This window comes from Brachypodium distachyon, chromosome 4 (assembly GCF_000005505.3).
Source record: "Brachypodium distachyon strain Bd21 chromosome 4, Brachypodium_distachyon_v3.0, whole genome shotgun sequence".
Taxonomy (NCBI): domain Eukaryota; kingdom Viridiplantae; phylum Streptophyta; class Magnoliopsida; order Poales; family Poaceae; genus Brachypodium; species Brachypodium distachyon.
In genome coordinates, this window is record NC_016134.3 from 36,652,635 (window position 1) to 36,668,214 (window position 15,580).

General features: G+C 43.7%; 2 protein-coding genes and 1 non-coding gene across 3 annotated transcripts; all 3 read right to left on the reverse strand.

Moving 5' to 3' along the window:
• Positions 1-33: 33 nt before the first annotated feature.
• Positions 34-145, reverse strand: MIR9493 (microRNA MIR9493). The gene has a single exon (NR_127097.1). It is a non-coding gene; the product is annotated as a microRNA MIR9493 (primary transcript).
• A 154-nt stretch (positions 146-299) lies between these two features.
• Positions 300-8,157, reverse strand: LOC100824739 (AT-rich interactive domain-containing protein 4). The gene is made up of 16 exons (XM_003578112.4): positions 7,103-8,157; positions 6,796-7,009; positions 6,530-6,721; positions 6,209-6,262; positions 5,791-5,879; positions 5,460-5,712; positions 5,290-5,346; positions 3,600-3,631; positions 3,110-3,245; positions 2,864-3,034; positions 2,021-2,617; positions 1,574-1,711; positions 1,377-1,475; positions 1,013-1,113; positions 840-930; positions 300-740 (listed from the first exon to the last, which is right to left on the reverse strand). Exons 2-16 carry the CDS (start codon positions 6,958-6,960, stop codon positions 606-608), a joined length of 2,310 nt encoding a protein of 769 aa, XP_003578160.1. The 5' UTR covers positions 6,961-7,009; positions 7,103-8,157; the 3' UTR covers positions 300-605.
• A 791-nt stretch (positions 8,158-8,948) lies between these two features.
• Positions 8,949-13,436, reverse strand: LOC100825044 (E3 ubiquitin-protein ligase AIP2). The gene is made up of 5 exons (XM_003578113.4): positions 13,011-13,436; positions 11,435-11,648; positions 10,460-10,713; positions 9,397-9,603; positions 8,949-9,291 (listed from the first exon to the last, which is right to left on the reverse strand). Exons 1-5 carry the CDS (start codon positions 13,167-13,169, stop codon positions 9,142-9,144), a joined length of 984 nt encoding a protein of 327 aa, XP_003578161.1. The 5' UTR covers positions 13,170-13,436; the 3' UTR covers positions 8,949-9,141.
• Positions 13,437-15,580: the final 2,144 nt, after the last annotated feature.

Genomic DNA, 15,580 nt, shown 5'->3' on the forward strand with positions numbered 1-15,580 from the left:
AACAGAATCAAGCTTTTTCTTTAGTAAACGACCTTTTTATACTACTCCCTTCGTTTCATAATTCTTATCAAAATATTACATGTATATAGACAACTTTTAGGAATAGATACATCAGAATTATGAAATGAAAGGAGTATATAATAAAACACTAAGATACAAACTATAAGGGACTCGTACCTAAACCCATATTTACGGCCTTTCTCGCTTATGCAATTCGTGCGTCTGGTCGAATTCCTGTGCGATGGATTATCTTAATAAAATAAACTGGGGAAGAAAACAAGATCATGCTCCACCGCAAGTTCACAGCCAAAACCAATTTCAACAGCAAGGCTCTGATGGCAACATGTTGTCAGCCAATGGGAAGCGAAGATACACCATCTAAATTTATATCAACAGGCGCTTACACTTAATCTGACCAGCTACTGTTGTAGCTTCTCTGTGATGTCACTTGTTACGTGCTATATAAAACTCAGCATCCTACATTGATCCAAATTAATGGGATAATACAGATCAACACTACAAACCTGCTCTCTATCAGCCTCTACCCTACTGTCTCATCTCCCTGGGGCAGAAAGGCGAAAAATGAAAGGAAGAAAGATGGAAGATTAGACATTCCGTGACAAAGGCACGGTATTTCCAAAGCCGTTAGCTACTTTCTGTGGCTGCTGCGGCTTCTTCTTATAATTCGCTAGGCTACAGTGGGGGCAGATGTATTCCAATCCATCTGTCTTTGCATAATCCTGGAATGAAGGCCGCTCATGAGATCAGAGTTTTTTCTAGAATCCATCATGAGATCAGAGTTATGAGTCAAGGGGGGAAATCAAAGATGAAGTTTTTACCTTGAAAGTGCCCAGCCCTTGTCGTCTATCACAACCAAAGTGAGCCCATTCGCCACATAAACCACAATTAACCCAATCTCCAGGAGCACTACTGGAAATCCATACGAAGACGGTGTTAGATTCTGCTGTGGCAAATGTAACATCCAAGGCATAAATGAAGGAAATGATCAAACCTGTTACAAAGCAAACAGCACTCCCCATCCACGTCATCATGTGATAGCTCATATTCCAACAAGTATGTCTCGTAATGCCTTTTCAGTGTGTTCCCGACACCCTAAATATACATGGGCAAGCGTATACCATTAGAACACATTCAGCATTTCACTTGGCAGCAGCAAAGCTAATTTGGTACACAGGAACTCATGGAAATGATCATAAAATTTTCCAATGAACAAAAGTGGTGGTTAAATGATCACAGCCCAGATCAAAACCAGACTATCATGTGTTATAACTTGGAACAAAAAGAGACTCCTTATGTCCTTCAGCATGACAGCTAAACTTATGAACTTCAGACACAAGTGAATAGTGGATACGTACAGTCATTCTGTTAGTCACAGTATGGTTACGCATCTTCGAAAAGACCTGACCCTTCCAGTTTATACCATTGCCCACATAAAATCCACCCCTGGACACCACCTAAAAAAAACAATCTTGTGAGGAAACAATGCACCAACAGAATGCACATTTATCTAGACCTCCCTACATTGCATAAACTAGCAAAAGTGCAAAATTACCTCTTTGTACAAGTTATAGAGATCAAGGCGTTTTGCATTAAGGACTGCATCGGGAAATTCAGCTAGTCCTCCATGAGGTACAAGTCGATTGTGGCCCCTCTGAATCAAAAACTGCATAACATCCTTCAAGAAGTCCTCCTACAAAAGGTCAAACAACAAACCAAATTTGAAATATGCCCTTAGAGGTAATCATAGAGATTATATTTCCTTGCATTGATGATTTATTGGACAATATGTTCCTTAACCAATATCAGTAATATGGATTGACAAGTACATGACTTATTTGTAATTTACAACTTCCTCAACTTCTGCTGCAGGTCTGCGCATCTGGTGGCAATGATGTAATCACGTGATTCCTTGATTACATGGTGATTTATTTATTTTTGAGGGAAACATGGTAGAAATTTTTTAAGCTGCAGTGTAAGTATTTTCCTCAGAGAAGCATACCTCGGAGCACACTTGGATAGGCAATCGATCACACCCATGTTTCTTCATCGGCAACGGATTCAGCTGAATGATTGATTGAGCATGAGATGGCCCTGATGTTGATTTTCTATGTGCTGCTGTCGCAGCAGGTATTAAATTATGCTTAACAGGTGGTGCAGCTGGCAAGTTTGGCTTGACATGACTATTTTCATGAATGGTGGCTTCAGGGAAACCCATAAAAGGATGCATTTGCTGCTGCCGAGAGTGAGGAATGGGCCTCATAGTTGCAGGTTTAAATTTTGCCTTCAGTGGTGTCAGCGAGGAAGGCCCTTCGATGGGAAGTTCCTTGTCCTCTGAAGTTCCATTCGCACCAAAAACATTTGGTTTTGATTCTGAGCCTCTCTTTACTCTGTCTTTTGTAAGGGAGGCTGACCATCTTGGCAGATGAAAATATGGACCACTATCAGCGACTAAATCTTTCTGTTGACCTGTGCAAAAGAAAAGAACGCGATCTGCATCTTCTCTATCAAATGAAGCAACAGGAGTAGCATTTATGCAACCAACTCCAAGTGCAACTAAGCTCCTGTATGAGATTTCCCTTGCTAGATGCTTCAGAACCTGATTCAGAAAATGTTTAGTCAGGTATGAACAAAGATTGGTTCATATGTGGCAACTCAAGCTTGAGACCTAGAAAATGGCAACAAGTCGTCTTCATACAGCACTAGAAGTAGCTATTCAATCACATCTATTGACAATAAGAATAAAAGTGTACCAAATGATGATAAAGACTTGAGAATAGGTAAATCAGCACACTCTGGAATTCTAACTGGGGCATATCTGTTGAATTCCATGCACTAAACCAACCTGTGCTGCCCATTTAGGAAGGGTCATCCAGACTTCGAAGGTAGAAGCCCCACAAGCTACGGACATGGAAGTGAGAGGCTCAGTTGAAGATAACTTATCCATGCTATTTGGGAGAGCACGGACTAGCTGGTTCTTCTCTATGAGTTCATTCTTGATGTGGCTTTCTAGAAGCTGCACAGATAGTAAGCGCCAAATGACTTTGTGTGGTTAACAAAAGAGATCTCTCGAAGTTCCAGAAATATGTACCTGGTCATCAAAACAAGTTTGTGCACTACCAGAAACAAGAAGCGACACATGAGAAGAACTGCAAGTAGTGATATCACAACGCATGGTAACCATTCCACGTGGTAAAGAAGCTGCTTCAAGAGGCGGCGGAGAAGCACTGCGACGAAGGAAGAACACCTAATCAGTTTCACTGTACCCAAAAAGAAACTTTGATAAAAGATAAAAGTTGGCACTGGCAGCAGAAAAGAAACTGAATATGGAAAGGCGTCCCATATTGGGGTGACTCCGATAATTACAAGTAGATAGTATGGATGCCACTCTTCTAGTAGGTGACCACCAATATGGGCTCAGTTGTGTATTTTCTATCAAAAGTAATCTACTTCTAAAAGTATACCTCTCCCGCTGTTTAACCAAGAATAGTACGTAGTAACAGTAAACATAAATTATGTATAACAATCAAACTTGACCGAATATATCAACCGTAACACCAACTGACAGGAATTCAATATACCTGATTCGGTTCTGAAGTTTACTCCCACGAATCTGACCAAAATTGAATCAAACATTAGATGGAGCTATGTTAACGATAAATGAAGAATGAAGCAAACAAAAATCATTGCAAAAGATTGATAGGTAAGAATTAGCTAGATATCCTGGAAGTCCCTTGTTTTATTTTGTGTGTGTGTGTATGTGTGTGTATCTACCAAGAAAGAGTAAATGAAATAGTTGTCTCCTTGGATCCACATGGACCACAATATGTAAATGTAGTCGGATTTCGGCAGCTCGCGTAGAAGAACAGAGAAAACACCTCACTAGTTTTGTGATATTATTTAAAAATTGAATGAACTGAAGCTGCTTTTCTAGTACGCCATTTAGTCGGAGTATTTTGGTGTTACGGATTATAATTAATTTTGTACGGTGATGTCACGTGGGCAGATCACCCCCATAGGAGCAGCCAGCCCTAGCTGGCTTCAGTTATGGACTATCATTAAGTTAGGAAGTTTATCATTTATTAGGAAGTCATTATTTAAATAGGAAACTAGAGATAAGAGTTAGATATCAGATTCCCTCTTGAGGGCCATGTAATCCCCCTCTATGCAAGGGGCAGCCAATATATCAATAGGCAAGCAAGAATAGTTCCAATCTAGTATATCTCGTTCACTTCCTCCCTGCCCTTGAGGTGCGGCCACCTTCATGGAGCTGCCCCGTATAGTCCCTAGGGGCTAGGGCCATTATCCCCTTATCGTGAACCTAGTTCATGACAATATGGTATCAGAGCATCGTGTGGTGAGCCCATGCTGATCACCACGGAGGGGCTGCTGCCCACACCAGGCTACACCAACAAGGCAACGCCACTGCAACCAGCGATGACACCCTCGAAACGCACGTCATCGACATCGCCATTGTCCTCGTCCTTGCCAGAGGCACCACTTCAAGGCCTAGAATGGTCCCATGGGAGCACGTGTCATCTGCTCTGTTGCAGGCCCTACTACCATCTCCACTAACTAGCAGCAGCTCGAGGACAAGCTGCAAATCTAGCGAGGGTGCAAAGACGAGCTGGTCTTCTAAGGGGCACAGTAGTTCTTCGTCAGCATGAGGATTCATGGGGTTACAACCATGGCTGCCACCTTGCAGCTTGAGGACAAGCTGGTCGTCAAAGGGGGAGGAGATGTCATATGGGGCAGATCACCCCCACAGGAGCAGACAGCCCTTGCTGCCTTCAGTTATGGGATATCTTTAAGTTAGAAGGTTTATCATTTAAATAAGTCAATGTATCAATAGGAAAGCAAGAATAATTTTAACCTAGTATCTATCATTCACTTCGTCTCTGCCCTTGAGGTGCAGCTACCTTCATGGAGCTGCCGTGCCTCTTGGGTCCAGGGTTAACCTGTATAGGCCCTAGGGCAATTATCACCCCTGCCGTGAACCTAGCTCATGACAGGGGATCCTTACGTGGAACAGGTGTCCATGTAAATTGCAGCTTGTTCCGACTATTGAAACAAGAACACAAATGTGATGCATACGAGCTTGAGAAAACAGATTTGGTAATATGTAATAGTGATCATAATTTCCTCAACAAGATATCTTAGATTGTTTAAGCAAAGGTTAAAATGGTTTAAATTCCGTGTTTATTCTATTTCTAGACACGGAAGGAAGTGGAGCACAAAATGTACTGTAGAACTACAATGTGTTAATCATACTTCAATATTTAGAAGCGCGTTCAGACCATCTTCTAATGAGCCCAACAAACAAGGATCCTGCAGAAGAAAAGAAATGACATTACGAGATAATTGAATCAAGGTATGAAAAACATAAGATGAAAAAATGATAACTCATAAAATATAGTTCCCTATAATATATCAAAGCTTACCAGGGTGCTTGGTACTCCACAGAGAAGGAATTGCATTTTGATGTCATCATCATATATTTTTATAGCTGGGGACACATCAGAAGAACCTTCTTCCTCTGCCATTTCATTCTCAGGAGCGCTTATATTTATCTTTGGAGCATCCCCAAGTAGACGAGGCCCGAGCTTAACACTTTGCACATGATTGTTTCTTACACAGTACAGTCGAAAGGATGCATGAGCAAGCTGAAAGGAATCCCATGTATGGCTCACCGAACTACATCCAAGCATAACCAAATTAGTACATGTCATTTCTAGATGATGCTAATGAAAGGTTCACGGGCAATACCAATACCTTTGAACTACTGACAACAATGCATGGCGAAAATGGGATGCTGCATAAGAAGAAAATGAATTTCTCCAGTATATTACGTATGGAATACCCTGAAATAAGACAACCAGCACAATTGAATTCAAAAGAGAGGCAAAGTGTCAAGGTAAAAACAATATAATTGGTTGTTCAACATTCAAGTGACAGACGTGAATTAGGGCAGTAATTGCTTCGATATTACAAGAATCTAGGTGCTAATTTTAAAACAAGCTACCGGCAGCTTACAACATTGTATAAATAAAATAAAGTGAATCTTTCATGAAACTTGGACATATGATTAGATACTTATAATGTAAACAACTCATTCAACTACAGCCTGAGAAATTGATAACAAGACCCCAGTTGCTTAAAATATTGCAAAATTGGACCAGAAAACTGCTACCTTCGAATGAACTGCTTGGGCAAGTTTTTCACCAATAGGAACCTCCAGGTAGACCTGTGATATAAACCGGATAGCACTGTTACCATTAACCACACAAAAATTAAATAGCACTAGGAAAATAAAGTCTAATGTAATACAGTGAGAAAGAGACTCTGTCTAATGAAAAAAAAATGGCTTAGTAGTACACCATGCAGCAAGGAGGAGCATGGGCAGTCCATCACAAACTGTCTCGTGGCGAAAAATCAATTACTAGAACTTGATGTCACCATTCAACTCAGGAACAATAACATCGCAACCACTTGGAAAAAACTTGGTGCTTACTATCGTGGGGAATGGCGGGCTAATGAGACAGACAAACGCTTGCGGATCAGACATATCCGTGTCTCCCCAGACGAGTGAACCAATCTCCTTCTCATCTTCCAGCTGCTGCCCTTGGATGTACAAGAAGTTGGGCTGCACTACTCGCTGTGCCTCAAGGAACTGCTCAGGTGTTGGATTGAACAGCGTATGCACCTGCAGCCAGAAGAGCCTTCCTTCAGCTCACCAAGAATTCCATCTCCCAGCGCGGGCGAGAAAAATTATCTTACCTCTAATCGCCCCGATGAACCGAGCTCAGGAAATGGATATGACGGCCGTGGCCGCTTTGCCTCCGGTCCGGACCTCCCCTGCAGTAAACGCTTGTCGGCGTGCTTCCCACAGAGCACCGCGAGTAGCACGCAGCTCTGCCGCGATAAGCTCTGGATTTGTGACATGGCTGAGCAAAACAGGCCCCCCAAGTTTACCTCAGGCCTTCATGGAACCCTGCAACAACAAAAAAAGGGGATCACGCTCTAAATCCTCCAAAATCGAACCAAATCAGAAGCAGGAACCAAAAAATCCACGGAACAAACATACCAAGACGCAGTTTTTTAGGCCGAATCGGGGGAGGCACGGGCAAAGTCGACGACCTCGGATCTAAACGCGGAGGGGATGAGGGGCGGAGGAGGATTCGATTTGGGGGGCAAAGGAGAAAGAGTAAAGAGTTGGGAGAACACGGAAGCCCTAGCAATTGCGGAAATAGCTCTCACAGCGCAAAGGCAAATCCCGCTCCGGAAAGAATAAAAAAGAAGCGTACTTGTGGTGGTGGCGAATTGGACGCGAGCCCAACCCACCCCGCATCAATCCCGATCGAGCCGAAAACAGGGGGACGGCCGAATGAATCCAAGAACGCGGACCAAAACCAAATCGGCACCACCAGAACACAAAGATCCGCAGATTAGGCAGGTTCGTCGGCAGTTACCAGCAGCATCAGCAGCATCATTAATCACCAAACACCAGAAGGCTAATAATTATCGCCAGAGCCGCAAACAAACCCGAGAACAGTAGGCGCGCCGCAGGGGGGGCGAGGCAAAGCGTCCGTCAAGAAGATTGGATTTTGACGGCTCGGGGATTTTTCCCGGGGCGCAGTGGGGCTCAGACTTTTTCTTCCCCCTTGTCTGATTTTTTTCCCCGCTCACTCGCATCCGCGCCTGCGCTCCTTCCTCCGTCGATGATGGATGCTCCTGCCGTGATGCGCTGGTGCGTTTGTGCTCTTGGCGCTTTGCTTTTCGTTTTCTTTGCCTCCTCATTACTGCTCGGACGGAAGGGAAAAACAAAAAAGAAGATTAGGGGCGAGGCGGAATTAAAAGATTAGATGGGATTTCGTGGCATGGGATTGGGGAATTTCTTTTGTTTCTGGCTGCCCCGATCGGATGCTGCTTTTGGTTTTCCGTAGGAAGAGTCGTATGTGTACTATCTGATGTTGTTGGCGTCGATGATGTGGCGATCTCAGAACTGGGCTTTGGTTGGTTGCGTCGATCGGATCGGAGGCGTGCAGCGCAGCGCAGGGGGTAGAAGTGCTCGTGTGGTTTCAGGACTTGTCTATGCTATGCTATTGCTTGGTGGTTGCCAAGTTCGTAGGGTGCGGACGAGCCAGAGGACCCGTTTGATCCGTTTCGGGCTGTGCCTCGGACGATGGAGCGAGCAGGCACTCTGGATGGTGGGTCCTCCTTTCTCTCCATGGAAAGGTACTGCCATCTTATCTGTTTGGCCCATCAACCCATGTGCATTGGCCTTGACACTCTGGATGAAAACTCTACGTCTACAAATTTTCGTGAAGTTTGCTATAAAAAAAAATCCCGTGAAGAAATACGTTAACTTGTAACCTATAAAAAACAACAAATTTGTATGAATAAATCTACATTTTCATATGGGTGTGGACATATCTAAATCACCTGATTTTTGAGAAAAAAATGCTTAAATCTCTCTCAACATCAAAGTCATTGGATTAACAGCTGGGTGCCTTCTTCACTTACCCTCAGCCCAACTCGTTACATCTACTCCCTCCGATCCATAGTAATAAGTGTCAGAGATGTATTACAAAATTGTACTACATTTCTAACACTTATTATTACAGATCGGAGGGGTAACTAAAAAGCAGAGAACTTCTCAACAGCAATACCGGTTTTAATATCAAAGATTTACAAATTTGTTATTTTTGTACAGATTGGAAATTGAAGCATTTCTTGAGGAAAATTTGTAGATGTATAGTTTTCCTCTATGTTTACACTGGATTTTTTTTGAAATTTTTAAAACTTAAAAATATGATTTTCCTTTTTTCCCAAAAACAAAGGATCCCGGGATCCGGGAGCCAAAACTTTATGCCCAACCACGAGGCCAAGCCTCCAAGCCGGAAGGGACCGAGACAAGACTAGCCAATTCATTTTTCATATGAATGACAGCGGTAATGCTTATATTTTGCACGCAAGGCTGGCGACATGATTAATCTGGGAGACTGTTAATCTGGGGGCTTACGTTCAGGTACCACGACCGTGAGACAAGAACAGATCAGATATGCTCATGAAAGACTGATTACATAATAACCCTAGCAGAATCAATGTTTTGCTCTTCAGACATCAGATGTACATGAATTCCCCACCCCTGACAGCATTGGCCGCTCCCTTCCTGTCCTCCTCCTCCTCTCGCTCACGCTCCTTCCGACTCTCATACGCATGGTCGTCTGTCCTTAGCTCATGGCGGCAGATCGGGCATGAGTTATTCTCGTCCTGCAGGATTACGATCATTACATTAGTTATCTACACTAGTACACTGACTAATAATGATCCATGCTGTGCAATGGTTATGACTTAGGGTGTAAAAGGTGAGGTTACCAGCCATGGCTTGAGGCATGGAGGATGGAAAAGGTGCTTGCACGGAAGCTCCTGCATCTTGTCATCCACAACCAAGTTTTCCCGGCAAACAGCACACTGAGTCTCACTGCCAAGTCTAGCAATGACTTCTTCAGTAACAGTTACAACAGGAAGATTAGCGACGACTTCCTTCGAAGCTGGGGGTACCTTGGGGTGTGCAGTAATACCCTGCCAATAGTAAATTCAACAGTCAAGAACCATAATGATAATAATGGCTGTCAAACAATTGCAAAACAGACTCTCAACCTCGGCAGATTTGTAATAGCAGCACTAGAAAGTAGTAAACTGAACATTAGTAATAATAAGTTATAAATAGCACGAGCAGATCCTTCCCATTATAGCGAACATCAACGGTCTGTAAATTATAGAATGCACGGAAATTGAAGATACCAAATTATAAATCTAACAGAACATGTTGAGCTCTATTTTTAAGCAAATTTCAGCACCATCTGAGTGCAGAGTAACTCATCCAGAAACAATCTTAATCCCATTGGCCAAGTAACTCATCAACAGACTGACCAAAATTGTTATTCTCTACAGCACTAACAAGTCCACACTCCTAGAGTTTTTTTTACTACCTCCGTTCCATAATTCTTGTCGAAATCTTACATGTATCTAGACACTTTTTAGGAATAGATACATCCATTTTTGGGCAAATTTGAGACAAGAATTATGTAACGGAGGGAGTACTAAAATAAAACGTCGTATACCTTATCTGGCTAATTAAGAGAGACCAAACGTGCAGTGTGCATCGACAAATCAAACACAGAAAGGTATAGTATTTTTGAACTGATAGCATAATAGTCAGCAAAAACTGTTATTCTCTATAGCACTAACAAGTCCACACTCCTAGAGTTCATATATTTTTTTGATCAAAACAAAATGTTGTATACCTTGTCTGGCTAATTAAGAGACAAAACATGCAGTCTACATCGACAAACCAAACACAGAAAGGTAGTATTTTTGAACTGATAGCAAAATAGTCAGCAAAGAACTTGGATCCTCATGAAGCATTTATGCCTACCTGGAGCGATTCTTCCAAGGCAGTTTCTAGATCCCTGTCACCAGATATGGTGTTCAAGAAGTTCATTATAGCAGGTGCCATTTCTTCATCTCTCAAGTGTGTTCTATCGTTCCCATCTTGATCACCAGAAGGTCGATCTCCAGAAGGCTCAGATAGAATGCTCAATTCTCGTGCTAAATTCTGGGCAACAAGCCATGCTGGAGGAGGAGGTTCTGGACCCACAGTAAGGTGTCCTTCAAAAAGAAATCTAGAGTCTGGGAAAGGCAACATCTTATCAGCACATATTCATATGAATATGCAGAATGGTAAGGACTTTTGAAGACAGATAATTCATATAACTAAAGTACAATCACCAATATTTATATAACCAAAACTATCCCATGTTTATAAATATTTGGCATGATACACCCGATAACCACGATCTATTTTGGACACTACGAGATGAATTTCTTATTTCCGCTAGCAAACTAACCGTGCGTTGCTAAATAATAAATTTGTTCACGCAACAAGATTCTGCAAATAAAACAAACAAGACTACTCATCACAAGTAGTACCAAACTCAGCCAATACGTAATTTCTGCCTATATCCCAATTATCCGTGTGTCACTCATTCATTTGCTACTATATCCCAATTTTGCCGTAATTTCTGCCTATGCCAAAATTAGCCTAGTGACAGTCACATGTAATTCCATCCCACTTATGGTAGCAAGCAAGACCACCATCTCAGGCATTTACAATAGATCTAGTGGCTAACATCAGGATTCAGGAGGGTGGGGAGGAGTGGACGGACAGACCGCCGCCACCAATTGACATCTTTATAGGAGTAAGGATTAACACCAAACCAAAGATTTGGTATAGGAATTACTGGTATCAAATTTATTGTGAAAGATGTCGCCTTAAACAACAAATATGTTCATGCTACGTTGCTAATGTGTTTATCATTTGTCACAACATCTTTGATTCTTAACAATATACCTGCTTCTCTGTTCCTGGGCATCGACTCTTCATTTTCTTTTTCATCAAGATGCTCCCGGGCCCTAGAAATGCAGGACTTCAGGCGCTCCTTTTCAGAAGGATTGGTTACCAGCTTCTCTGTTCCTATGAAGAGGTTCAGACCAGCACGCCAGAATCCAGGTGCTGTATATCTAGTCTGAAGGACTGTTGCAACACGGCAAACTGTGGAATACATCTGGCGCAAAGGAATTCACATAACTAAATGAGGACAAGCCATGAAAAATAATATATGAAACTTACAAATGTCAAATGTGTAGTACAAAAAAATGATATTATATCATATACTCCCTCCGATCCATATTAATTGTTGAAATATTACATGTATTTATGCATAGATACAATCATATTTGGGCAAATTTGAGACAATTAATATGGATCGGAGGGAGTAGCAATCAAAACAATTGATCAAGAAAAATAGTAACAACATAGCTCATAGCCGTATAGTAGGCAAAAATGGTTCATGAGAATAGATTGTGAGAACCATTTTAACTAAAGAAGTGCTAGGTGCATTTGTGCTAACAGCATAAGTTCAGGAGATAAGTGCGATTAGAAAGGAGAACAAAATTATCGCTCTTCCATCACAAAAAATCCTGGGAGTATTTTATGTTTGAACTCCTGTCCTGCTATAATGTGTTCCAGTTCGGTGGCCGGTAACTTATGGAGCACACCGAGGATTTTCCATCAATAACCTATTGGTATGTCTTCGATATGAACAAAACAGCCACAACTACTCTATTGTCCTGTAACCCTGCTCTGAGCCATGAAAAACAGTAAATTTAAATAGTTTGCTCATGAGACTTATCACCTCAAATATGATGACCCCATCTTATCAAAATCACTCATTGAGTCATACAAAAAAAAGGAAATCAACACTTTTTGTCAACAGTTGAGATGTAGTATGAATTAATTTGTCCTTCATTCTGAGGGAATCGTAGTTAAACGATGATTAATTCAATCCTACTAGATAACATGATTTAGACTTGGCACCTTAGATAGTTGTATTACTTTACATGAAAACCTTCTCTTTCAAAGTATGTCGGTTCTTAGAGAAAGTTACAAGATGAGTTAATACTGATAATGGATTTCTCGCTGATGTTCAGGAGTGCCAGGGGGGCCTAGTTAATGCAGCAGAAAGGATACAACTTTTCTTTTTTGCTTCTTGAGTACTCGAGAACTTAGAACATTCGATGATAATTCGTAGCGGTATACTACAAATTAGAACGTTCATTGCTAGCTGTTCAACAAAAGAGGCCACAGGTTACGGAAGTCTTATCGCTGAAATTTGAGCAATCATGTCGAAACAAATCTAAATCCAATACTGTATTACGTACGACCCTGTTGCACACCAATCGATTTTTTCGATCCCCAATCGTCCCTCCTAGATCCCTACCAAGCAGCAAACTCTCTCTTCTACAACCAAATCTAAATCCCTGGCACATACCCCCCCAAGCCCCATGCCTGAAAGGCAGGTTAAGGCGCGCGAATACTGCTGGTAGGGATGGGGAACGCGAGGTCGATCGGGTGAGACCGCCCTTACCGATTCGCGGAGCGCGGGCGAGGCGCCGGCGTAGCGGTCGCGGAGCGTGCCGGCGAGGTCGGCGACGGCCTCCTCAAAGTGCTGCTTCCTCCCCAGCTTCCTCCGGAGCGCCTCCAGGCGCTCCTCCACCGCCGCCTCACCCGCCGCCGTGGCAGACATGGTTCTGTGGTGCGGTTCCGATTCCTCCGCGGCTCCGGTCCCGGGGGGGGCGGCTCCTGGGTCGCCTCTTGATCTGGGATCGGTGAGGGGATCTGTGCGTGATGATGCGTGTCGCGTGTGTCGCCAGAGCCCAGAGGTATGTGATGAATGAATGCCGATGGGGTGGATGGCGGTGTCCAGCAGCTATAGACTCCGGTGTCTTGGAGGAGAGGAAAGAAACGCCGCGGTTGCAAGCGGTGACGGCGACGCGCTTGTGGACGGACGGGGACAGGGGGAAGAAGAGATTTTCTTTCTTAAGGGCTGTTTGGTTGCTGACTGAGACATGTGAGAAAAATGCTTGCCTGGCCTGAGAAATTTGTGAATTTTTTCTGACCAGACAAGTTTTGTGATATGTTGTTTGGTTCGTGATGTGTCTGAGAAACATAAATAATAGTTACACATGTTGATATTATCTCCTAAGTCGTTTTCTTCTTCCTTTCCTCCACACTTCTTTGAAGCACAAAATTATTGTCATGGCATAATACCGATTCCTCCTGCAGGGACACGCAGGCCCAAGATGGTCGATTCTCCTAATTCCAGATGACAGGGAAAGAAAGAAAACAAGATGCACGCATAAGGAAATAGATCAGATCGATCCCAGGGACACACAAGCCCAAGAGGATCGATTCTCCTAATTCCAGATGACAGGGGAAAGAAAGGAAACAAGATGCACGCATAAGGAAATAGATCAGATCGATCCATCGTTCACACAGCAGGAGAAAATAGATCAGATCGATCCATTGTTCACACAACATGAAAAAGAAAAGCGAATCAATCAGCATCACCAAGCTCCGTACATGGAACTATACGGAGCTCGCCGAACTCCCAAACAGATGATCTTGGTACTCCAGTAAAACATTGATGGATCTTACGCCCGGCCGGCCATCTCCTCCTCGCTCGAATGCCACGGAACTCGTGGAGCTTGCAGCGTACCGAGCTTCTCGCCCAGGGACGGAGCTTCGTCGCCTCGACGGCGAGGAGTGAGGAGCAGCTGCGCGTGCGCATATAGGGTCGGGAGGTAGCAAAGCAGATGCACAAGCGAAAAAGATTAGCCGTGTGTGCCTTAGCCCAGGCCACCGAAATCGGACACATGCTCAGGCTAATCACTCGTGGGTGTTGTCAGGTCAGGCAAGAGGATAAGAGGCTCAGGGTGGCAACCAAACAAGGTCCAGGCTAGTCTCAGGCTTGTGTCCGGTCAGGCATATTTGTGTCAGGGTAGCAACCAAACAGCCCCTTACTCGGTCCGTACTTATTTTTGTTGATGAACACATTTTCTAGTGGAAAGAAGTCCATATTTCACACCCAAATATCACTTGCCGGACGCATAACCCTTGAAATCGAAAACCAGTTATTTAGACGACTGAAATTCTCAATACCATTTAAATCACCCCCTAAGCGGTTTTAGAGCCTATGTGGCACATTTAGGGCGGTTTAGGGGCTGATTAGACGATTTGATTTTTTTTGACTCGGCTCTAAAACCATTTAGGGGATGATTTAAATGATGTTTAGAATTTTAGGGGTCTAAATAACTGGTTTTCGAGTTCAGTGGGTTATGCGTCCGGCAAGTGAATTTGAGGGTGAAATATGAATTTGTTTTCTTTTCCAGTGTTCGGTACCTGCTTGGGCCGGTCTGCGAGGCGTGCAGCTTCTACCATGCGATGTTTGTATTCATGCTCGGTCGGAACAAGTTGGGCTGTGACGGCCCGGCTACGGTTTTCTGGGCCTAATGCGCGTGGACCGGGGGGTAGTCGGCGCAACGTGTTCCTGGGCCCAACTTCAGGTCGGCAAGTTCTGCCGTGCAGCGTCAGCGTGCTGGCAGGTCATGCGACCCGGCTGGCCACTCGTCCACTGGTCGGTTCACCCGCCGTTTGGTCCCCTTGTCGCTCGCTCGCTCGCTCAGCAAACCGCCGCCTTGGCTCGGTTCCGCCTCTGGCCTCTGCGAACAGCTCGCACCCTCCTACGTTCTTCTAGCTCGCCCCGCCGCGCGATGCACGGCCGGCGTTTTATCTGAAGCTACAAAGTAGAAAGTCTTCGATCGGTCGAGGATGCAGTAGTGCGCAGTAGTCTCTAAACAGAACAGAAGATATGGGGTGGGGGGGGGGGGGGGGTGGGGGGGGGGACAAAAAAGTGCTTCCGGCCGTTGTTAGTTTTGTCTTTTTGTCCAGCAGCAATGTTCAGCACGGCGAGTCGGCGACCACCAGTAGATGTTCAGCGAAAGCTGACAGTAAAGATTCTATCGCATCGCGTTTTGTTTACTCCTACCACGTGAATGTTAACATGCAATCCAGGCCAGCAGCTGGTTGAAGATATAAATATACCACCTTCTTCGGAAAAAAGACAGGCAAAATATATAAAGTAGTATGAGTACTTGG